This window comes from Saimiri boliviensis, chromosome 14 (genome assembly GCF_048565385.1).
Source record: "Saimiri boliviensis isolate mSaiBol1 chromosome 14, mSaiBol1.pri, whole genome shotgun sequence".
Taxonomy (NCBI): domain Eukaryota; kingdom Metazoa; phylum Chordata; class Mammalia; order Primates; family Cebidae; genus Saimiri; species Saimiri boliviensis.
Window position 1 is genome coordinate 88,350,570 of NC_133462.1, and position 24,818 is coordinate 88,375,387.

Consider the following 24,818-nt stretch of genomic DNA (forward strand, 5'->3'; position numbering starts at 1 on the left):
AGTGTGGTATGAATGACTCTTACAGTGAGAGGCGGCCAGGGGCACAAATGAGCAAGGTGATATCAAGGAATTACTGCTATCTGTCTATAATTTTGTGAAGGATCCACACTTTCTTTTAAAGCTTTGTATTTTGATAAATTTGCTCAAAATATTAATCCATAATTAATATGACATGATATTAGACATAAAGCATGTTTACTAAGAAAACAATAAATCTGTTCAAGATGATATATTTTGCAAACCCAAACCAAAGGATAGTAGGACATATCACAGAAGGGCAGGTTTAAAAGGCAGAGAAAATACAAATGTAGAAGAGTGTTGCAGTAATGGCCCCCATTTGTTCACACACCCGTGTGTCCATGCAACGTAGAGTCCTTCCCTACAGTGGCTTTGGACTTGTCCATGGGATTTGTCTTAGTGGATGAGACAGTAGCGAACGTGACACACACAGAAACTCATGTTGTACTTGTAACCCTTGAATGCCATTGCAAGAAACCAGTGCTAGAGGCTGAAGAGTGAGGGAATGAAAAATATTTAGCTGACAGCTTACCAAGTGCCAGATATGCCAAAAAAATCTAAGAAAGCAGTGGAGTTACTTTCATGCAACTAAGAGTAAAATAGCAAAATAGCATAGGGCTGGCCGGGCGTGGTGGCTCACACCTGTAATCTCAGCACTTTGGGAGGCCTAGGCAGGCAGATCACGAGGACAAGCGATCGAGACCATGGTGAAACCCCGTCTCTACTAAAAAATACAAAAATTAGCTGGGCGTGTTGGCACCCACCTGTGGTCCCAGCTACTCGGGAAGCTGAGGCAGGAGAACTGCTTGAACACAGGAGGTGGAGGTTGCAGTGAGCCAAGATCGCGCCACTGCACTCCAGCCTGGCACCTGGCAACAGAGCAAGACTCTGTCTCAAAAAAAAAAAAAAAAAAAAAAAAGCACAGGGCTTTAGGAAGCACAGCACAGTTTCCTACTTTGAGGTCAGATTAGTTGCTGTGTCTCCAAAGTGAGCTTAGCTAATGCACAAAGTGTCATTAGATAGGAAGGGGCTCTGCCAATGGGAACATGGAACAACATGGAAGCCACGGGGTGGACTGTCAGCAGAAGACATGCATGGTGGATGGTATGCTTCCTAGTGGGTGCTGTGATGATTAACTTTATATGTCAACCTGGCTAGGCCACTGTACCCGGATATTTGGCCAAACACCAGTCTAGATATAGTTATGAAGGTATTTTTGGGTGAGATTAATATTTAGATTAGTAGACTGTGAGAAAGGAGATTACTCTCCACGATGTGGGTGGACCTCATCCCATCAGCTGAAGGCCTTAAGAGAAAAGAAAATAATTTTCTCCAAGAAAGAGGGAATTCTACCCCCAGACCTCCTTAAACATGAATTCATGCCTAGGTCTCCAGCCTGCTGCCCTGCTCTATGAATTTCAGATGTATCAGTTCTCATAATTGTGTGAGCCAATTCATTAAAATCTCTCTCTCTCTATCGATCTATCTATCTAGTGTATCTATCCGTCTACACACACACACACACACACACACACACAGAGTGCTTTGTCCTGTTTCTCTGGAGAACACTGACAAGCACAGATTTCAACAATGTGAATGTGTGTTCACCAAGGACTAAATTCTTTCTTTCAACCTCCTGCCATTATCCAATGATGGCTGCACATTAATTTTCCCCTAGAAAATCAAAGCAGCCATTTTATTTAATCTGTCAGCCGCAGTCCAATTGTAAGACTAATGCAATTTACTGTTTTGCATTTGTCTGTGTAAATATATATGTATGTACATAAAACACAAACACACACATGTAAATACACACCTTTTAGATTCTTAGTGCTACTATTGAAAGGTACAAATCAAAATATCAACTTCTGGCATGGCGGCAACATGAAGTTGAACTCTCAATGCCACAAACAAATAAATAACACAAATAAAAATCTGCATTGGCACTATAAATTAGGGCAGCACATGCTCTGAAATTCTAACCCATATGCCATATATGAGACCAGATTGCAACATTCTCCTGAGAGCGCACCACAGTACTAAGCAGAGAAGCCTCTAGGAGATTACTCATAAAACCCTCAATGCTGGGGTGAAAACAGCCGAATATATGTGAGAAGGCAGCACACCACTATGAATCCCATCCACTGCGATAGATCAATAGCACCCAAAGGCAGCTGCAGAGGAGCTGCACTAATCAAACCACTGCAGACATGGTTCTCTCCCCACAGGGAAGGGCAAACACCACAGAAGAAATCAGGCATGGCTATGTCTTGGAGGCAGCTTGGCAGTGGACAAGGTTGAATATAGGACAGAAATGTGTTCCAGTGAAATAAGTCCACCACACTCAGAGACAATATGTTACCATGATGACACCCTGAGGCAAGGATTACTCACAGGTCCACCTCACTCCCCACCATACTTAGTCTGTCAAAGAGCTAAGGTATTAATGTGAATTTATATTAACCAGTACTCCAAATTCAGTTGCAAAGTGGAGACAATCCCACTGACACATACATACATGAAGTAACCTAAGGCGAATCCATCCACCCTGTCAATAACTAAAGATCAGTCCTACATAGAGTCCTTCCTCAGAGATAAAGTAAATGATAAAAATTCACAAAACAAATTCATAAATATTTCTAAGACATGCAATGACATGAAGGTTTATAACAGTAGCTATATATACCTAAAATAGTCAACATAAATGGCATGATGTAATAAAATAATAGGTGAAACATAACTTACAAGAGAATTTTATGCTTAGATTCTATGATTAGAAGAAAACCTTCTACAGGAAGGTAGAAATAGAGAACTAGAAAAAATAAGAAAATGACGAAAGATTAAAGATGCAATAATAGATATATTCTCTATTAGCATCAGGAAGGGGCTGAATTGGCAGTGATGAAAATGAGAATTCATGCTATGATGTAGAAACCTAAAAACAATCTGGAATGGAGAAGAGAGGGTAAGCTAAAAAATGAATTTTAAATCAGAGAAAACAATAATTGGGATGTAGAATAGAGTGAAGTGTATCAGTCAATATTGTTTCCAAAGAGAAAATGAGAACAAATGAGCAGGCAAACAATTAGTCACAATTACTATAAAAATCCAAAAATATCTACAATTGCCAATCAATATTTTCTGAACTATTAGGTAAGAGATGTAGTAGTAGCTGCTTTGTACTATATGTAACACATGTTAAATCCTCAGTAAAGCACTAAATAGTAGACATTATCATTATAATATGCATTTTATAAATGAAGAAAATCAGCTTAAATAACAAAGCAGGAAGAAGTTATCATCACCTAGGAAAAACCTGAATCAACAGATTTAAATAATTTACCAAATTTGTAAAAACATCACTAAATAAGCAATGAAGTGGCAATGGCCCATTTATATTTTGAATTTCAAGGAAAGACAACATTACAGGTGTCTAAGCAGGATAAAAAATCAGTTTAAAAAAACAGCATGTGTATATATAGCAGTCCTCCCTTCTCTGCGGTTTCACTTTTTACAGTTTCACCTTCTGTCAACCTTGGTCTGAAAAGATTACAGTATTCTGAGAGACAGAGCAAGAGGCCACATTCATATAACTTTTATTCTAGTATATTGTTATAACTGTTTTATTAGTATTGTTAATCTCTTACTGTGCCTAATTTATAAATTGAACTTTATTAAAGATATGTATGTATAGTGAAAAACAGCCTATATAGGGTTTGGTACTATCTACAGCTTCAGGTATTCATTCACTGGGAGCCTTGGAGTACATTTGCCTTGAATAAGGGGAGACTACTGTATGTGCATGTGTGCATACTTAAAGGTATATACGTAAATAAATACACGTGCGTGTATGCAGTGACATAAGAATAATACATATCATATTTTACCAGAATTTTGAAGGCATGAATGTAATAAGTCAATAACTACAGATTTTAAAGAAGAAATTCTATCTCATCTACTTTATATCTAGGTAAGATATCCACATATGCATAGGCAACAAAACGTACTGCCGAATAATTAAAGGCTTTGGACAACTACATATAATCCTAACAAACTGCTGGGAGGAGTACTGTAGTTTTCCCATAAGTTAGTTAATATTTCTTTTTAAAAAAGATAATGTAGCAAAGAAATTACATTTTAAATTAGCATATATAAACCCACCATTTTAATATATGTAAACAATAACAAGTTAGTGTATTCAGGAAGAAAAGACTCATATATAAGAATAACATATAATACAATAACCAGAATTAAGCAGAGTAAGAAATGTGCAAAGTCTGTATTTTAAAAACCTTAAAACACTCCTGAAAGACCACATATCAAAATTGAAGACTTGAAAAGATAGGGTATATTCTTGATTAGAAGACTCAACTCTGTAACTGAGGTTGGGATTACAATAATGAGTAGGTCTGAGAAGCGGAAAAATCGGGATCCCATTTTGGTTGTGTTGAGTTTGATCTTTCAGGGAAGAGGTCATGAGGCATCGGATAAGTGAGTGTGGGGTCAGCACGAAAAGTTATGAATTGGAGCGTTCTCAACATCTGTCACTTAGCAATAGTGTGTGAATGTAGAGAGGAAAGGAACCTAGAATAGAATCCTGAACCTTCCAACATTTACGGATTAACTCGAGAGTGAAAAGCCACCACAGAAGACTGAGACCAAACCAAATGGCCAAGGAAAGAAAAGGAAAAGTATGAGTGTGATATTCTGGAAGCCAAAGACAGTCAATTTGTTCAAAGAGGGAATATTCCTCCTGTATTCCCAGTGCCTGGCCCATGGTAAGAATTCAATAAATATTTGTTAGATGAACGAAAGTATGAAAGGAGAAATGCAATTTTCCTAGAAAGATATCTTTTATAAAAGTATACTCACGAAGTAGAAGAAAAACATTTTAGACTAATTTTATATGGATTATACATATATGTAAATTTTAAAAAATCCTAAATTTTCACTAAAAGTTCAAATCCATCTGTATTCTAAAATAATAACAGAATATGACTGAATGTCTAATGGTACCAAAATCTCTGGTAAAATATTCAGCCAAAGGTGCCCTGAAATGCTGTAACAGAAATGAAAGTTATTACGTGCTCATTGATAAAATACTGAACACTAAGTGTGCAAATAATATAGACTCACTGGTCTTAAGTACGGTCCTAAAGATCATTGAGTCTTCTCCTCTTGTCTCTAAATGGGCCATCAGAACCTGCTCCCATACCCAGAATTCGTCTCTTCTTCCATCTTGCCACAAAACCCTCTTTCAGCAAATTACTGACTTCTAGAACATCAAACGATCCCTAGAGATCCTCAAATGACCACTTGGCTACCAGAGAGCACATAGGACAGAAACTAGGCATGGGTGTCTTTCTTATTTTTAAGCATCTTCAGGGAGTTGTTGATAAGAGTTAAAACTAGATGTAGCATTATAACTACTTGGTCTCCCTTCGTGAGCAGTTTCAAAAGGTATAATTCATTTCATATATGCAGCCAGTAATGTAATTTTCATAATATCAGCTACATTGTTAACCACATCAAATTGGGATCAGAATAGCCACCAGATTGATTCATTTTCCATGTGTACAATCTGTTGTATATTCAGAACAATCATTAATGCTTCTTAACTCTTCTTAAAACCAGTACAGAGCCTTGTATTTTGTCTAAGGTGAATTACTTCATTCAAACAAATAAATAAATCAGAAACTAATTTTTCAGCCTGTCATAAATATGACTAAAGATACATGTATGTTCCTTCCTGGACACATTTGACTTTATCTCTTTAAAACACCTTCTAATGAATTTAAAAACTTCCTGAAAGTATTGAGCAAGCAAATAAAATCAGTTTTCCACATATATTATAGCTAAAAGGAGATCACACATGTAAATTATAAACAATGATTGTTTCTTACCAGCTTATGGTATCTGTGAAGATTTTTCTGGTTTCTCAGATTTTAATGAAGTACACCTTTGGACTTGACCTTACCAAAAAAATACTCTTTTAAATCTATTTCATTCTCTGATCCAGTAGTTTCCTGATTAGCCAGGACTGTGTCCATCTATTTTTTTGCACTGAGATTATTTGTCTGGTCCTATAGTTTAAAAAAAAAAAAAAACACAAAAACAGGCAAGCCACGGAGGTGAGGCTAAAATGTGAACTTGGTAAGACTGCAGCTTCCTTTCCTATTAATTATCTCCCCTTCTCACCTGGTGATAATATGATGCTGGCAATAGCTGTTTTACCTTTACGTAATTGTTTTAGTACCATTTAACCTGCTCCACTGAGTATTTTAAAAGGTCATGTAGCATATGAGCTGGGGGTATAGATAGGCCTTTATGGAAAGAATCTGAGCTGCATCTTTTGATGGCATAGTTTTATAAAGTTAGCTTAAAACTAGAAAAAATTAAAACCTTGCATCTTCATGTACTGCTAATTATAAACCATTTTAAGGTGATAATCACCACAGGCAGGAGCGAAAGCCATGCAAAATTCCTCTCTATTGATGGAAGGGTGTGTTACATATGTCAGCATATTACTGACTTTTTCTGCAGTCACTGGAATCCCAGTTTTTCACAGCTATTATTTTTTGTTTTCTCAGAATCTTCCCTGAACAATGTGCACCTTCTTTGAGATAGAGACCCTCTGTTGCCCAGGCTGGAGTGCAGTGGTGCGATCTCGGCTCACTGCAACCTCTGCCTCCCGGGTTCAAGTGATTCTCTTGCCTCAGCCTCCCAGGATCTTATTTTCTTTCAATGACGTGAATTGTTGGCCATGTGTGAACGTTTTTACATGATATTTTTAAAAAGTCATTAAATGCTTTGCATATGTAGGAACTTGTACCAGGCAATGCAGAGTGTGAACTCATAGAAATTATTCCCTTACTTTGGAAATTAGTTTTCTGTTGTGGGATAGACATTATGTCCAACACGGTGAACAACTTTATGACTTAAACAGAGCATTTCTCTCTCTCTTTCTCTCTCTCTCTCTCTCACATACACATCATGTAGGCATGATAAAAAATCAGGATTACAAATAAAGTATAGATTTCATACTGCATTTAAGATGCAGTTAAGGCAAAATTATGTTAATGAGATGTGTCTGATAAAGGTAAAATTCATTAATTCATAAACACTTGCCATAAATTATATGAACAATTATTTTATGGACATGTACACAGTTGATCCAATCTAAATGATCACCAATGACCTGAATTAAATAATATATAATGCAGAATTAAGGATGTGAAAAATGGTAAAAATATGCTAACTTTTCGTTAAATATGTCTTGACTACAATAAAATTTATATAAATGTTAAAAGCACAGTTCAAATTGAATTCTAATTTTTCAGGAGGTTTGCTTGCATGGCATATTAAAACATCCCTGAGGAAACATATTTCTTAAAACCACAAAGAAAAAAGTTCTTGCAATGGGAAAATGATTGATTTACCTGGATCTTCTATAGTTAAGTTCTTTATCAACCATTGAACAATGTCTGAACCTAGAAAGAGAAAAAAAAAAACCACAAATAGATATGAACAGTTTGTTTATACATTTTAACTTTAACAATTCTCCACCTTTGGTGTTCATATTAGAAGGACCTTTTCTTTTTTTTTTTTATTGCATTTTAGGTTTTGGGGTACATGTGATGAACATGCAAGATTGTTGCTTAGGTACACACTTGGCAGTGTGGTTTGCTGCCTTCGGTCCCCTCACCTGTATCTGTCATTTCTCCCCATGCTATCTCTTCCCACCTCCCCACTCCCCCGCCCCTCCCCCATTTCCCCCCAACGGACCCCAGTGTGTAGTGCTCCCCTCCCTGTGTCCATGTGTTCTCATTGTTCAACACCTTTTCTAATTGTTACAATGACAAGTTAAGGATCTACCCTAGATGGAGTGCTGAAAACACAGAGTGTGAATACTTAGCTGTCTTTCAATAAACCAATGTGTAAACTAGTAAATTAATAAATATAAAATATTTAAATATAAATAAAATTTACTGTACTAGTAGAAAGTGACTTGTTTACTAAGTATTTATTAAGCATCTACTACATTTCAGGTACAAATCTTAGTATGGCATAATCGGTACTTTATAAGATGGTTACTGTCTCATTTCTGGTTGTACCCACCTCATTCTTGTATCTCCTTTCAAGCCAAACCGAATTTGCTTTTGGTTTTTGAGCCCTCCAATGTATTTCAAGCCTCTACGTCTCCATACAGTATTCTCCCTGACTGAAATGTCTTCCCACAATTTTTTTTTTTTTTTAAACATTGTCTCGCACTGTTGCCCAGGCTGTAGTGCAGTGGTGCAATCTCGGCTCACTGCGGCCTCTGCCTCCAGAGTTCAAGTTATTCTCCTGCCTCAGCCTCCAGAGTGGCTGGAATTACAGGCACCTGCCACCGTGCCCGGCTCATTTTTTTGTATTTTTAGTAGAGACGGGGGTTCACTATGTTGGCCAGGCTGGTCCCAAATGCCTGACCTTGAGATCCACCCACCTCAGCCTCCCAAAGTGTTGGGATTACAGGTGTGAGCCACCGCGCCTGGCCTGTCTTCCCACTATTTTTAAGATACTCAAGATCCACCGACATGCCAGAACTTTCCTTGCCCCTTCCCCTTGTCCACTGAGTGTCCGACACTGTCCATGAAGCCTTGCTAGAATCCACGTAGTCTTCTATTGCAGTGTTAATCACACCATGCCCCAGCTGTTATCTGATGAATGCCCCAAAGTAAGTACCTTGAAGCCGGGTGTCATATTCATCTTTGATTATCTGGAGTGTAGTAAGTGCTTAACAATGTGTGACCAATACAAAATATGAGTGACTATGTTTTAATTCATACAGAAGAGATGAGAGAGTCTGCAGAAAACATAATGTTTGAGCTAGACTCTGAAGAGTATACTTTTGTCTGTGAATAAGGGAGTAATTTAGTGGCTGAAGGGGTCTACATAAAAATTAAAAGATGGTTTATAATCCAAGGACACGTGCACACGAATGTTCATTGCAGCACTGTTTACAATAGCAAAGACCTGGAACCAACCCAAATGCCCAACGATGATAGACTGGATAGGGAAAATGTGGTACATATACACCATGGAATATTATGCAGCTATCAAAAACGACGAGTTCACGTCCTTTGTAGGGACATGGATGAACCTGGAAACCATCATTCTCAGCAAACTGACACAAGAGCAGAAAATCAAACACCGTATATTCTCACTCATAGGCGGGTGTTGAACAATGAGAACACATGGACACAGGGAGGGGAGCACTACACACTGGGGTCCATTGGGGGGAAATGGGGGAGGGGCGGGGGGGTGGGGAGGTGGGAAAAGATAGCATGGGAGAAATGACAGATACAGGTGAGGGGACGGAAGGCAGCAAACCACACTGCCATGTGTGTACCTATGCAACAATCTTGCATGTTCATCACATGTACCCCAAAACCTAAAATGCAATAAAAAAAAATTAAAAGATGGAAAAACAATAATAGAAATCATTTACTACACACTGTCTATATGTAAGTGCTGGGAATAATGCAAACTTTGGAGTCATAAAAGAGTGCACAGTATATTAGCAGGTCTTGAATTCTAGGCTAAAGATTAATTTTTTTTTCCATAAGGAAAGCAGAGAAAGAGACATGCAATATTTTTGAGCGGAAGAATGACATTACCAAAGTAAGTTTAGGGAATATGACTGGTAATATATGTGAAATGCCTTAGTCACAAAGAAGGCAAAGCAGTCAGCATGTCTGCTAGTTGCAACCCAAGATTGAAAGGAAAAGGTCTTAGTTCAGTGTACAAATGAACTCCTTAAAAATTACAGACTTGTTAGACTTTACGACTAAGTAGGTTTAAGGGTTACAAGTGGAGAGATTAAAAAATAAGTCAAGGTTTCTAGCCTAGAAGCATGGATGAATAGAATGGTAAAGATAAGAGCAGAAATAGGCGATTTACTGACTGCTTTGCTGGAGACATTCACTTCTATTTAAAATTAGTGCTGCTCCCCGCACTCCCGGGAGTCCTGCCCACAGACCCGGTTCCCACCCAACCTGGCATAGAGCCGCCCACAGAGCCGACTCTACAGAGCAAGATGACATGATTGTATATTTAGAAGACCCTATTGTCTCAGCCCAAAAATCTCCTTAAGATGATAAGCAACTTCAGCAAAGTCTCAGGATACAATATCAATATGCCAAAATCACAAGCATTCCTATACACCAATAACAGAGAAACAGAGAGCCAAATTATGAGTGAACTCCCATTCACAGTTGCTACAAAGAGAATAGAAGACTTAGGAATTTAACTAACAAAGGACATGAAGGACCTCTTCAAGGTAACTACAAAACACTGCTCAAGGAAATAAAAGAGGACTCAAACAGATGGAAAAACTTTCCATGTTCATAGTTAGGAAGAATCAGTATCATGAAAATGGCCATACTGCCCAAAGTAATTTATAGATTCAATGCTATCCCCATCAAACCCCATTGACCTTGTTCACCAAACTGGAAAAAATCACCTTAAACTTCATGTGTAAACAAAAAAGAGCCCAAATAGCCAAGACAATCCTAAGCAAAAAGAACAAAGCTGGAGGCATCATGCTACCTGACTTCAAACTATACTACAAGGCTACAGTAATCAAAACTGCATGGTACTGGTACCAAAACAGAGATATAGACCAATGGAACAGAACAGAGGCCTTGGAAGTAATGCCACACATCTACAACAATCTGATTTTGGCAAGCCAGACAAAAACGAGCAATGGGGAAAGGATTCCCTTTTTCTGTTTAATAAATAGTGTTGGAAAAACTGGCTAGCCATGTGCAAAAAGCTGAAACTGGACCCCTTCCTGACACCTTACACTAAAATTAACTCCAGATGGATTAAAGATTTAAACATAAGACCTAACACCATAAAAACCCTAGAAGAAATCCTAGGCAGTACCATTCAGGACATAGGCATAGGCAAGGACTTCATGACTAAAACACCAAAAGCAATGGCAACAAAAGCCAAAATAGACAAATGGGATCTAATTAAACTTAAGAGCTTCTGCACAGCAAAAGAAACTATCATTAGAGTGAACTGGCAACCAACAGAATGGGAAAAAATTTTTGCAAGCTACCCATCTGACAAAGGGTTAATACCCAGAATCTACAAAGAACTAAAACAAATATACAAGAAAAAAACAACCCCATCAAAAAGTGGACAAAGGATATGAACAGACACTTTTGAAAAGAAGACATTTATGTGGCCAACAAACATATGAAAAAATGCTTATCATCACTGCTCATTAGAGAAATGCAAATCAAAACCACATTGAGATACCATCTCACACCAGTTAGAATGACGATCATTAAAAAACCTGGAGCCAACAGATGCTGGAGAGGATGTGGAGAAATAGGAACACTTTTACACTGTTGGTGGGAGTGCAAATTAGTTCAACCATTGTGGAAGACAGTGTGGCGATTCCTCAAGGACCTAGCAGTAGAAATACTATTTGATCCAGCAATCACCTTACTGGGTAAATACCCAAAGGATTATAAATCGTTTTATTGTAAAGACACATGCACATGTATGTTCATTGTGGCACTGTTTACAATAGCAAAGACTTGGAACCAACTCAAATGCCCATTAAAAATAGACTGGATAAAGAAAATGTGGCACATATACACCATGGAATACTATGCAGCCATAAAAAGGATGAATTCATGTACTTTGTAGGGACATGGATGAATCTGGAAATGATCATTCACAGCAAACTGACACAAGAACAGAAAACCAGACAGTGCATGTTCTCACTCATAAGTGGGTATTGAACATTGAGAACACATGGACACAGGGAGAGGAACATCACATACTGGGGTCTGTTGGGGGTGGGGGTTAGGGGAGAGATAGCAGGGGGTGGGGAGATTGGGGAGGTATAACAGGAGAAATACCTAATGCAGGTGATGGGGGGATGGAGGCAGCAAACCACCATGGCATGTGTATACCTATGTCACAGTCCTGCAAGATCTGCACATGTACCCCAGAATTTAAAGTAAAATTAAAAAGAAAAGAAAAAAATAAGAATTTTTCTGCATATTAAAAATAAATAAATAAATAAATAAAATAAAATTGGTTTTCTGCATAATTCTTTTCTACATAAAATTGGAAAAACATATATGTGAATTATTTGCATACATAATAAATGGTTTCATAGCTGCCTGAATTGAATGAAACTTCAGTGTGAACCAAGATTCTATTTCAACCTCTCCTGGAAGCTGATTAGAGCTGCCGTCAACCCACCTCAGAGATTTTGCAAATTAATTACGTTAATATTGGCAAAATAATTCCAGCCGCTTGAATTAAATCAGTTCAAATTCAATTTAAGAATAAATCTGATTACTAAACTTGAAAATAAAGTCCCAAAAGTTATGAGAACATTCATACTCAATGTCACTTTCAATATGCATGCATTTAAAAAATAACCAAGTATTGACTTGAACTTGCGTTCTTTTATAGCTGTTCCTTTTACAGCTGCCATTGATTTAACGCATTTGGGAAGGCAGATTCATCCAGATTCTAAGGGAAGTTATACTAAAACAGCTGTGAAGGTCTAAAGGAAAGGAGATCATTCTCCAGAAGTCAGTTGACAGTGTCCTGGTGTTGTGTTCATCATCCTCATAGGCTAAGTTATCTTGAGGCATAATTTTCCCTTTGAAAAAGAAAAGGGGAACTCAGCTTTTCACATATATATGTAATGATCCTTGACCAATGTTGAATCCCAGATCCACAAATCTTCCGTACAATCCCCAGGCACCCTGCTCATTTTTCAGAGTTGAGCATCTATTTGAGGAACATATGTGAGCAGCCACTGGAAATTTTCCATTCTTTTGAAGACAGCCAAACATTCATTCCAGGACTATATATATATATTTTTTTTATTGTGAAAAATGACTTTAAAAATGCTCTTAGAGACTACATTTTTAAAAAAATATTCTATTCTGTTTTGCTTTCTTTCCTTTTTTCTTGCTTTTTTTTTTTTTTCTGAGCAGAAAGGAATACAAAGAAGCCTAATTTAAAAGTATGTTTAATTCAGAGAATAGAAAACTTTCTTCCTTAGCCTACTTATGAGTATTTCTGCCACAAGTGTATTCTCCGTTCAGCTCTGAAGGAGTCAATTTAATTGGACTTGAGCAACTGTTAGTGTCACCTAGCAGATGCTATAGTAGTTTTTTATTGTGTGACCACCCCAACATATTTATGGTTTTAGTCTGAAACATTATGGATTTTAAAATTGTTAAATTCATGCCGAAACTCACCACCTATGCTGCATCTGTAAGAGTAAGACCTCAACTCCTTGAAGAGATAGGTAGAGAGAGAAGGAGGCAAAAAAACCAGTATCTTGTTTATTTAGTGAAACGTGCTCTTACAGAGTCATCTTGAGAAGCATGGTTCAAATTTAACACGGGGCATTACAGCCAGAAGTCTAGTAGGAATGCCACCTTTACAGCAATTTCCCAGCTTTATAGTAAATAAATATAAATGGCTGGGTCTGCTAATTTTTTTTTACATATGATGTATATGTAGAATATGACAGTGTTCTATTTGTCTTGATTTTGGAGCCCTCAAGGTAACTTGTGGAGTTTTTTGAAATTCCACTTTGACTACAGCCTATGGAACATTTAGCCCTGGTCAGTGACCGTACTCTGATTTTGAATTCTTATAGGCATATATCACTTTTAGAGTTACAGAGCTTTGTGCTCCCTCTACTTAGCAGAAGGCGTAGAGGTTTTATTACCATCTAGTCCTAGCAGCATATTACTTAAAATGAAAACAAGCAAAAACAAACAAGCAGAATTCTTCCTCATCACATCGCTCATAGTTTTCTACCTGCGATACTGTTTCTTCCTTCCGTGACTTTGCTAATGCTATTCCATCTTTCTCTTTTTTCTGTGGTGAATCTCAACTGAGTCTACAAAATTCAATTCAAACATTACCTACTCCAGACGGCCTGTTCTGCCCACTCCACCCTATCTTACTAGGTAAAGTGTTTCTTATTTATGTTCTATTAATATCTTTATCATTCTTTTTACTTATCAATGGTCTTATCATCCTGTCTTTATTTTTCTCTGTCTTCCCCTTGGCACTATAATTTCCTTGACGGCCAAGAGTATGCATTATTCATCTTTGGATCCCAAACACCCAGACCAGTGCCTGACATGTAAAAGATGATCAGTAAATGTCAAAAGAATGGATGAGTAAATAGCAAGACTCCCCTTCCCTTATTCTATCTTGAGAGAGTTTAAAAAGAATGGTATCCCTCATGTAAAGGATATTCTACTGGAATGTAATTTCAACATCAGTATTATTAAACACCATGTTAAATTGATCTTAAACTTCAACAATATGTTCTCACCCATGCCATGGACCTGAATGGCAAACGTACTTCCTTACGTTGACCCTGCGGAGTGGAAAGGACTGAACCAGGCCTGTTCTAAGCCTGTCTTACTCCCACTACAGTCCACGCCCCCGCCCCCACAGATTAGCCCCCATCTTCAGCTACAGGTGTTGCCCACAGCTATTCACAAACTGAATCTGAATTAGAGGTTCGCAAAAATATTAAGCTTCCATGAAAAAAAATGCAAAATATTTGTAAATATAAGATATGAGGACTTTGTAAGCAAAATTCAGCTAAAGATATTAGTGAAAACTTTAGCTTTTAATCACCATAGAAGGTGCACAAATTAATCCTGAGGCAAAGACGCTGATCTTTGCAGTGTTCCTCTTTCAGGGAAATGGATAGGCTCTTTGCACTGCCCAGATACCTTTGCTGAAGGCTCAGAACCATAAAGACACAGTGCTGACAATACAAATATTGTTTATTTAGTGAACACCATAAATCATCCTCCATGTTTCTGATGTTGTAACTCTTCTCCTTCTCCTTCTTTTTTGACAGGGTCTCACTTCAGCTCACCCAGGTTCAACTTCCTAGGCTCAAGCAATGCCACCTGCCCCAACCTCCAAGAAGCTGGGATTACAGGTGCAAGCCACCATGCCTGGCATTTTAAAAAAAATTTTTAGAGCGATAGGGTTTCACTATATTGCCTGGACTCATCTTGAAATCCTGGCCTCAAGTGATCCTCCTGCTTCAGTCTCCCAAAGCACTGGGATTACATGTTGTGAGCAACCATGCTCAGCTAACGATTCTTAAAACCTCTCATTAAATAGAAGACCTTCTATTCACTAAAATTCATTTTTCCAACATTATTCTTGGTTCCTTGAAGTAGGCACAGTAAATGTTAATCATCATCAAATAGCATGTAATAAACAGCTATCGCATTTCTGTAGAAGTTTGGCTGAGGATCTGCAGTTTCAGGAACAAGAAAGAAAGATGGTGGAGCAAAGCAAATTAACTGATCTGTCAGTCCCTTGAGGGAAGAAATGACATCATCTCATGTTTCCACTATTCTCTTCAAAGTGCCTCAACACAGACCATCGTTAAATGTTTACTGAAGGTATGACTCACTGTTTATAGACATATACTCTATACAGAAAGGACTCAAAGTGCTGAAAAAGTCAGCTCTAGCGGTGTCTCCATCTATTATGTTATGACACTCCAGTGAATTTCTCATTATCTATTTTATTTATTTATTATACATTTTTATTTTTTGAGATGGAGTCTCGCTCTGTGACCCAGACTGGAATGCAGTGGCATGATCTTGGCTCACTGCAACCTCTACCTCCTGGGTTCAAGCTACTCTCTGGCTTCAGACTCCTGAGTAGCTGGGACTACAGGTGCATGCCACCATGCCCAGCTATTTTTGTTGTATTTTTAGTAGAGGTGGGGTTTCACTGTGTTAGCCAGGATGGTCTTGATCTCCTGACCTCGTGATCTGTCTGCCTCAACCTCCCAAAGTGCTGGGATTGCAGGCATGAGCCACTGTGCCTGGCCTCATTTATCATAATCACAGTTTGAAATGGGATCAAACTTATGATAAAAAGCTCTTCTTCTAATATTCCATAGCTAATAACACCCATGAAATCTCAAAGGTCAATGGAAACAAAATAATCAAAACAGATATGTTTCCTTTCAGTAAATCTGAGATACATTTAAAGCATTTGCCTGCAAGACTTTAAAAACGTTGTTTAGCAGTCATTTAAATGCATTTGCAGATGTCATGGCAAAAAGCTAATTATCTAGCTGATTGCATTTTCTTTCCATGTTCTGCTCTTTAGAATTCTACGCCCCTTGCTCTAAGTGCAGAGTCACAGAAAATGTGGGGTTTTGTTAATATAACCTAAATTTGCAAATCAACGGGATGGAAGCCCGATATGCACTGCAATTACTACTAGTGTGTTCCAGGAATAGGACAAGTAAAACGATATCTCCCTACCTTCTGGCAAGGTACAATGAAAACAAGTTAGAGCTCTGGGGTACAGCTCCTTGGCGCTTCCCTGAGCAGATATTTCATCCAGATCATGGGAATTTAGCTAGATTTTTAATCTTTGTTGTGTAAATTCCAGAAATCATAAAAATATCTCTTTAGACACTAAGCAGGCATTTTTGTCCCTTCGAAGCCTAAGAAGCTTTAAACACAGGCAGCAGAAACAGCGAAGCAGCTAAGACGACAATGGGGATAAAAGGTAATGGAGGTGACCCTCTGGATTGTTTCGGTCCTCTGCATACATACATACATACGTACGTACGTACATACATACATACATACATGAAAAACAACCTGCAAAGTTCCGAGTCATGTATACACCACCTCAACTAAGATACAAAACATTTCCTTTGTGGTAATAACTTAAACACCCTCCTGATCTGTTCACATCAAGGTTACCCTATGCCCTGACAGAAAAAAACTAAAATTCTGATTTCTATCACTGTGTTTTAGTTTTGCCTTTACTAAATGAAATCTCACAGTATGCACCTGCTAGTGTCTGACTTCTTTTGCTCAACACACCGCCTTTGGTAGTCGTCCATATCGATACCTGTATTACTGTTTCTTCTAGTTGCCGAGTCACTTCCACTGGATGAATATACTACAATTTGTATATGGATCTTTAATTTTTTCCAGTTTATGGCTATTGTAAAAAAAATGCTATGAACGTTCTTGCACAGACCTTATTATAGACTTATATTTTCATTTATTTTAGTAAATCCCTTCCATCTGCCTTTGTTAGACATAGAATGCAGTATTGCTAAGCCTTAAAAGTTAGAAGGTTAGAATTAAAAAAAAAAAAGTGGTAAAACTGGATCAATAATTGTCAATCTGATTTTTAAGTGGCCTCAATTATAATCTTCCCTTGTCGCTCACTTCAATTAGAAAATGAAGGTTAGCAAATACTGCATCAGTATATTGCCTCTATACATATACATTTATCTGTCTTTAAAGGTCCTTTCTCTTATTTTCTGTCAGACGTTGAGGAAAAGGTTTCTGTTCTCCTGCCCGAGGCAAATCCCTCTTCAGCTTATTTTCTGCCTCCCCTCAGGAGCTTGACTGTACTTTGCCCTCAAGTCTTTTTCCTATTTAAAAAAATGTCTATATCAAGCTCCCTAGACAAGAACATGGCACACATCTGGTGGACAAGAAATACAGAAATAATCCTATAAACAATTACATAAAGTGAAAAGTTCCGTAAAGGAAAACTGGAGGGAACAATGAAAGATGAAACAACAGATGTGATTTAGTTTGGAAACTCAAGAGACCTCTCTGAACACTTGGATAGAAAACACTGAACTACAGATGAAAGAGAGTTAGAGGTAAGGAAAGTGCTACGTGAGATAGAATAGAATCAGAATCCGAGTACAGTTGATGCTTGAACAACATGGCGTTGAACTACATGGCTTCCCTTAGATGTGGATTTTCTTCCACCTCTGCCACCAAAGACAGCAAGAGCAAACCTTCCTCTTCATCCCCCGCCCCCCAAAAAGAAAGAAATGTGATTATGGGGCCCGTGAATCATATGACAGACAGCTATAACCTAGGCAGCTGTAACCTTTGTTTCTCTGATTACAGATTAGTCTATTCTTTACTGACATTGTTTTGTAAAATGTAGTAAAGGATTTAAGGGTGTTACAACACAAGCTCTGAACGAAGAGCCCCCCCCCCCCCACCTCCGCCTCCACCCCTGGCCCAAATAGGCTTTGTATGAGCAACAAGGCTGTTTATTCACCCAGGTGCAATCAGGCTGAGTCTGAAAAGAGTTAGTGGAGGGTGGTGGGATAGGAATTGGTTTTGTAGGTTTGGGGTAGGCAGTAGAAAGTTGGAGAAGTTACAGTTTAGGGTGTTTTTTTGTAAGCTGGGAAGGGGTTGTAGGTTTGCAAGCTGGGAGGGGTTCTTAGGGTCTGGAGTCAACAAGGTTGACCAAGGTCGGTTACAAAGTCCAATGGCCTTGTCAGTGGAGGCCAGAATAAGAAACAATAGAAGAATGTCTCAGGTTAGCTGGGGGCCGTAGGGGTTGGTCATTCTTCCATTTTTCATGATTTTCTAATTCCAGAAGGCCCTCCAGAGGTGTACATGCGGGTCACGGGGGTCACCATAGTGTCAATGGCACTGTCAGTCAGCCTAAAAGACTTTACAAAGGGCACCAGAGAAGACCCCTTGCCTCTTCACTGTTGATCTTCATTATAGATTAACTTCCCTTTCACTTCTTTTACACAAAGACCGCATGACTATCGCACTATCTGGAACACTAAATATACTCTTTTAAATTGGAAAAGGAAAATAAAACAAGCTGTAACTAATCAAATTGCTGTAACTCATAAGCCAGCTTTGCATGGGAAATATTAAAATCCTGTTACATTTCTTCATTTTCTGCCTGCATAAGCAAGACCTTAACTTTTCAGCTTGGGAGCACTGACCCCATTCCTTTGGAGTCTCTGTTACCTAGATGACCATTCTCAGATTTGCACATGAATAAACATTTTAACTTGGATTCTGATTCTTTCATTTATTTCAGGTTGACAGGATGTAGGACGAGAATCTGGCAGATCTCGGATAAAGAGCAAAAAGAAGACAGAAGGTCCTTTGGGTCTCTGTGGTGAAGGAGTCTACAGTGATCTGAATTATGAAACTGCCCCATAGTCTTGGAAGTTAGGGCTCCAATAGGAGGTGTCATTCGGATTTCCTAGCCATTACTGAGTTGAAAACTGGTGGCATCAACTGGCACCCTGTGGATAAACACACAACTGTAAACCCAGATATTGGAAGTGAACACTTCTCTCACTGTTATGCTTGAATGGGCATATTAGAAGGCATACTGCGACCAGGCGTGGTGGCTCACACCTGTAATTCCAGTAGTTTGGGAGGCTGAGGCGGGTGGATCAGGAGGTCAGGAGTTCATGACCAGCTTGTCCAAGATGGTGAAACCCCCATTTCTACTAAAAGTACAAAAAAGAATTAGCTGGGCATGGTGGCATGTGCCTGTAATCCCAGCTACTTGGGAGGCTGAGGCACAAGAATCACTTGAACCCAGGAGGCAGAGGTTGCAGTGAGCCAAGATTGCGCCACTGCACTCCAGCCTGGGCAACAGAGTGAGATTCCGTCTCAAAAAAAAAAAAAAAAAAAAAAAAAAAGGCATACCGCAAATTGTTGGAAGGAGAGTCAACAATGAGGGATAGACTAGAAAGCAGAAGAAAGAAGAAACAGGTCAGAGGAATGTTCAGTAACACAGCACTTAGTTGAGATGCTTTTTGGGGTAGTACCTAGAAAGACGAGGGAAGAGACATGGTAAAACTTTCTGGGCTTGTATATCTAAAGGAAATGGCTCTTAAGTGATGTCCCTGTTGGTTCTGTGAATGAACACCTGATCATAATACCAGTCCACACTCTGGATGCTTGGGGTAGAGCCAAAGAATTAGAATTTCTCTATGGATTGACATTGTCAACATAATACACATGGATTTAAACAGTTCAGGCAAAAGCATTTAGCAACATATGCTTTTATGTCACTAAGGGAAATACACCAGGACAAAGTCCCAAATGGAGCAAGAGCTCTGCTCTATGATGATCTCGCCCTGACATGTTAAGCATTCACAAAGGAATAATTTCTGATTATTTGTAACACGCCAAGAATGAAACTACATTTTTGGATACTTTATTTTGCCCTCCTCCCTAGAGGCCAAGAAATTAAATTAAAGCCCACAGATCAAAAGCATAACTTCTTGGCTAAAAATGCAGCTACACATTAGTTAACATTCATAAGAGCAGCCCCTTTGCGGTTTTGTGACCTTCAGCCCATGAACCAATTTCCTGCTGATCCTATCAATGGGTCTCATTTGGGAATCGCAGCACCTACCATGTCAACAGGGAGAATATGCAGATGGTGGAAGAGGTGATAAGCTCCATCAAAGGCTTGATCCCCTCATCAGAAAGGCTGTCACCATTTTTTTTCCCACATGGGTTTTCCCCTCTGTCAATGTGGCCCTGTGCCTGGCAAATCTGCATAATGAGACAGTTTTCATAAATCATGTGCAATCGACACACAGATTTTTTTGGACCTCTAACCAAGACTTTATGTGCTTTATTTTAACTACACTGAATACATAACTCTAGTGAAATAAAAGGAAAGTTTGTCTCGAGCAGACAAAAGCCTTTAAAAGACGGCTGTAGGAGTATGCTTCCCCAGAGAGCTAATCTGTCTGGGTTAGGATAAGAAATAAAATGATTTTGTTTTTTAAATTTTTAAAAAGTTCTTGTGGTTGCAATATCCCACAAAATGCACTGTTGACTGCCTCGAATGGACAGCGCCTATTCTTCCAGGATGGGTTTGGGGATTGACAGGCAGAAGGACAGACGTGCTCCTTCCTTTCTGGCTGCAGGGGAGGAAACAGCCTCATGGAATGGAGACAGGAATGAGGCCACGGATGCTGGCCACGCTTGCTGGAGGAGGCGGAAGAGATCCAGAAAGTTCCTCTGGCCCTCTGAGTGTTAGATATGAAAACCCAAGCAAAAAGTAATATTTAAGTTGTCTGCTGGGGACTCTCCACAGTATGGATTGAGGGACCTTTAGATGATGGTGTCAAAGGCATTCAAATAAGAGTGACTCCATCTTGATCAGTGGCTAGGAAAAAATGAGACTGGGACTTGCTGGGCTGTGTTCTCACCAAGTTATGTATTCCTAGCCTTTAGGTGCTCTCTGTGAAGAAAACAGATTGATAGTATTTACTAAACAGACCCAGAATTAGGAGTATCCTGATATCCCCATATCCTAAGAACAGAAGCATTCCTAATTTTGCTTTAAAGATAATAATATCAAAAATGAAAAATAAATAAAAAAAGATAATATCAATTATTGCAAAATATAGTCATTATGAAAATTAATCCTGTATCGTAAACCCATGTAGCAGAACATATCTCCCCATGATATTTTTAAAAATACATATATAAACTCGTATTGTACCTAAGATGGATGTGTTCCTCCCCTTACTTTTGGGAACGCCCTGCTCTGTCTATGGAGTAGCTGTTCTTTTTTAATAAAGCTGTTCTTTCTTGATAAAGTTTCTTAATAAACTTTTGCTTTGCGTGGTGGTCTTGCCCTGAATTCTTTCTTGTGTGATATGCAAGAAGCCTCTCTTGGGGTCGGGGTCTGGATTGGGACTCCCGTCTGGTAACATCAGTAGCCAGTTATAGGCAACACTGGTAACGGGGTGATGGGAGGAAGAAGACCTTACATTGACTATACCCAGAGAACAGACCATGAGCTGTATCTATGCAGGAATATTGAGGACAGAATGCAACTAGGGCAGAGGGCAACTGTCAAAGACACGCTAGGACATGCCGTCTCAGCAAAGGTCAAGACTAGAGAACCAAATGAGGACTAGAAGCCAGGGAAAGGTCCAAGGTCCCTCATGCAAACGTACGAGGGCACACAACCTACCTCCCTTACACCAGAGTGCTGCGCAAGGAAAGGAAGGCAGAGGGAAAGTGATCTGGGAAGAAACGTTCCCCAGATGACAGTAAGTCACCAGACAGTGGCAGAATAACCAGGAAGTGTTCAGTTATACAAGACAGGCAAGAGTAAGCCAAATTCCCAAAATCTCTCATTATCCCCCTTCCTGACCCTTCATCAGTCAATACAATAGGGCTCATGAGGATGTTCAGGTCTATACAGAGAGGGGGACCAAAAATATGTCACCCCAAAATATACTTCTCTGGCATATTTCGAAATGGCTATTCCAAAAGGCTGCAGGCAGGAACAGCCTTGCGAAGCCGCCTTTTGTGCAGGAGATTTGCATCTGTAGAGAAAATCTACATTGGTGAAATAAACACCCAGGCTCTCTTTAAGTCCCCCTTAACCTGCTCTAGGAAAGATTAACTCACAGTAAAAAGAGACTAGAAGTCTGGGACTTTTAAAGGTCTAGGAGAGAAACTTTTACTACTGGCTGCCATCTGTTCTTTCTGATGGCTGGGCTGCTACCCCTGAGGTTTCATCTGCATAACAAGATAGCCTTTGCTTGCGATGTATTCCTCTCTCACTCTTTCCATAACCTGTGATGCCACCTCCATCCAGAAGCCCCCAGCCCCTACTCCTTCTGTAACCTCAGGATGGTATAAAAATGTCAGTCATCTGACCCTTCCATTTCTCTCTCTCTCTCTCTCTCTTTTTTTTTTTTTTTTTTTTTTTTTTTAGGTGGAGCCTTACTCTGTTGCCTAGGCTGGAGTGCAGTGGTGCAATCTTGGTTCTTTTCACCCTCCATCTCCCAGGTTCAAGTGATTCTTGTGCCTCAGCCTTCCCAGTAGCTAGGATTACAGGTGTGTGCCACCATTCCCTAGCAATTTTTGTATTTTTAGTAGAGATGAGGTTGCACCATGTTGGCCAGCCTGGTCTTGAACTCTTGACCTCAAGTTATCTGTCCACCTCAGTCTCCCAAAGGGCTGAGATTACAGGTGTGAGCCACCATGCCGGGTCTAAACCCCTCCTTTGAGTCTCACACTTTGTGTATGGCTTCTGTGTCCATATATATGCTAATACATTTGTACACTGAAATACTATGTCTTTCGTTCCAAAAGTGTCCCAGCTAAGAATTTACGAGGGTTGAGAAAAATTATATATGTTTTCTCCCCTTCAACGGAAATAAAAAGATCTACCCTCTGCTAGTTGTCGTGGTGTTGCTGAGGTCAATTTTAAACGAGCTGCGCTAGGGATCTGAAAGGGCCACTCCTCCATTTCATAGCTCAGAGAGCCTGACGGCTGCCTTCCCTCTGCTGGTGAGAAAATCAGCTCAGCAAATACGTCTCTTCCCACGCAGGCAAAGCAAAAGGAAATGACCCCTGTCAATGAAATTGAAAAGTTGTTACCTAAAAGGGGAGCAATGAGGATATTCCCTCTATCTCCGTTTTCTTAGTGTTATGCTACATAATTAAAATGACTCTACCATATCATGTTAGTGAAAGACATAATGACAGGAAGGGACAAAGCAAGGTAATGAAGAGTGAGCATATGAATAGGGCCTTTTGGCTTGATAATGTAATTAACCTTCTTTTTTTTTTTTTTTTTTGAGACGGAGTTTCGCTCTTGTTACCCAGGCTGGAGTGCAATGGCGCGATCTCGGCTCACCGCAACCTCTGCCTCCTGGGTTCGGGCAATTCTCCTGCCTCAGCCTCCTGAGTAGCTGGGACTACAGGCACGCGCCACCATGCCCAGATGATTTTTTGTATTTTTAGTAGAGACGGGGTTCCACCATGTTGACCAGGATGGTCTCGATCTCTTGACCTCGTGATCCACCCGCCTCGGCCTCCCAAAGTGCTGGGATTACAGGCTTGAGCCACCGCGCCCGGCCGTAATTAACCTTCTTAGATCCTACTCTCAGTAAAATTCCAAGAAGTAGAAGCTACAAGAATAATTTCCTTTCTGAGAAACCTTACTAGCAACAGGGCACTCACTTGAGAAACGGTGGTGATGGTGGACTCCTGATAAAAGACTTTAAAATATTGTTTCTAAAAAGGTCTGGGCTGTCAAATATCAGATGCACATGACCAAGCCTACATTTTCATCTCCTCCTCTTGATGAAAATAATTTCTCCTTTCTTTCACAACCTTTCATTTTCTACATTTTATTGAATGTGAAGTCTTAAAATGCAAAGACTAGACAGTCCCATGATCTATTGTATAAAATCCAAATCATCTTCACTAGAAGCTTTATGTCCACGCCTTCACTACATAAAACATGAGTCTGTCCAACAACCTGGCATTGGTTAGATAGCAACTCTAAGTATTTATGATATTATTCCTTTTAAGCAATGTTACCTAAAGGTCAAATTTTAAACACTGATGGTACAGACAGCACTTCATCAATTTTAAATACACAGGACCGACGCGTTCTACGTTACTTGTCTACAGGTATCTACGGAACCAAACTCTCCAGTCATTTTGACTGTGGCCCAGTGAGGTCACAGGACTGTTGAGATAGCAGAAATTACTGGACAGCCATGTAACTAACCACACAGTCATCCCCTAAACATGGAAACTGCTCAACTTATTTATTAATATCCTTTGAATAGGTATTATGTTCCAGGAAGCACCATGATACTTAGATGCCTACAATCACAAGAGGGAAGTAAAATATTCCCATAAGTAACTACAGTTAAAAGGTTCCATATAAGTGGTAGAAACCACTATGAAATTCTTGAGAACAAATAAATCATTCATTCCTGGATCTGGTGATCGGAAAAGGCATTTCAGTTGGCCATGAAGAACAGGCTGTTTTTTTGTCAGACTGAGAGATGAGACCTTTACATATAGAAAAGCATTCTCCCTCACTTACACGAAAGGAAAGATTTTTAATGGGATTGACAAGTCATCCAGTTCAGCCTAGATACAGGAAAA

General features: G+C 39.2%; 1 protein-coding gene across 5 annotated transcripts in view; it reads right to left on the reverse strand.

Annotated features, from left to right (window-relative positions):
- Positions 1-24,818, reverse strand: part of RGS7 (regulator of G protein signaling 7) — a 521,801-nt gene that overhangs the window by 164,388 nt on the left and 332,595 nt on the right. For all 5 annotated transcript variants that reach the window (XM_074385390.1, XM_074385392.1, XM_039464304.2 and 2 more), the window contains exon 4: positions 7,458-7,508. In XM_074385390.1, coding sequence (XP_074241491.1) covers positions 7,458-7,508 — 51 coding nt within the window. The remainder of the gene's footprint in view (positions 1-7,457; positions 7,509-24,818) is intronic.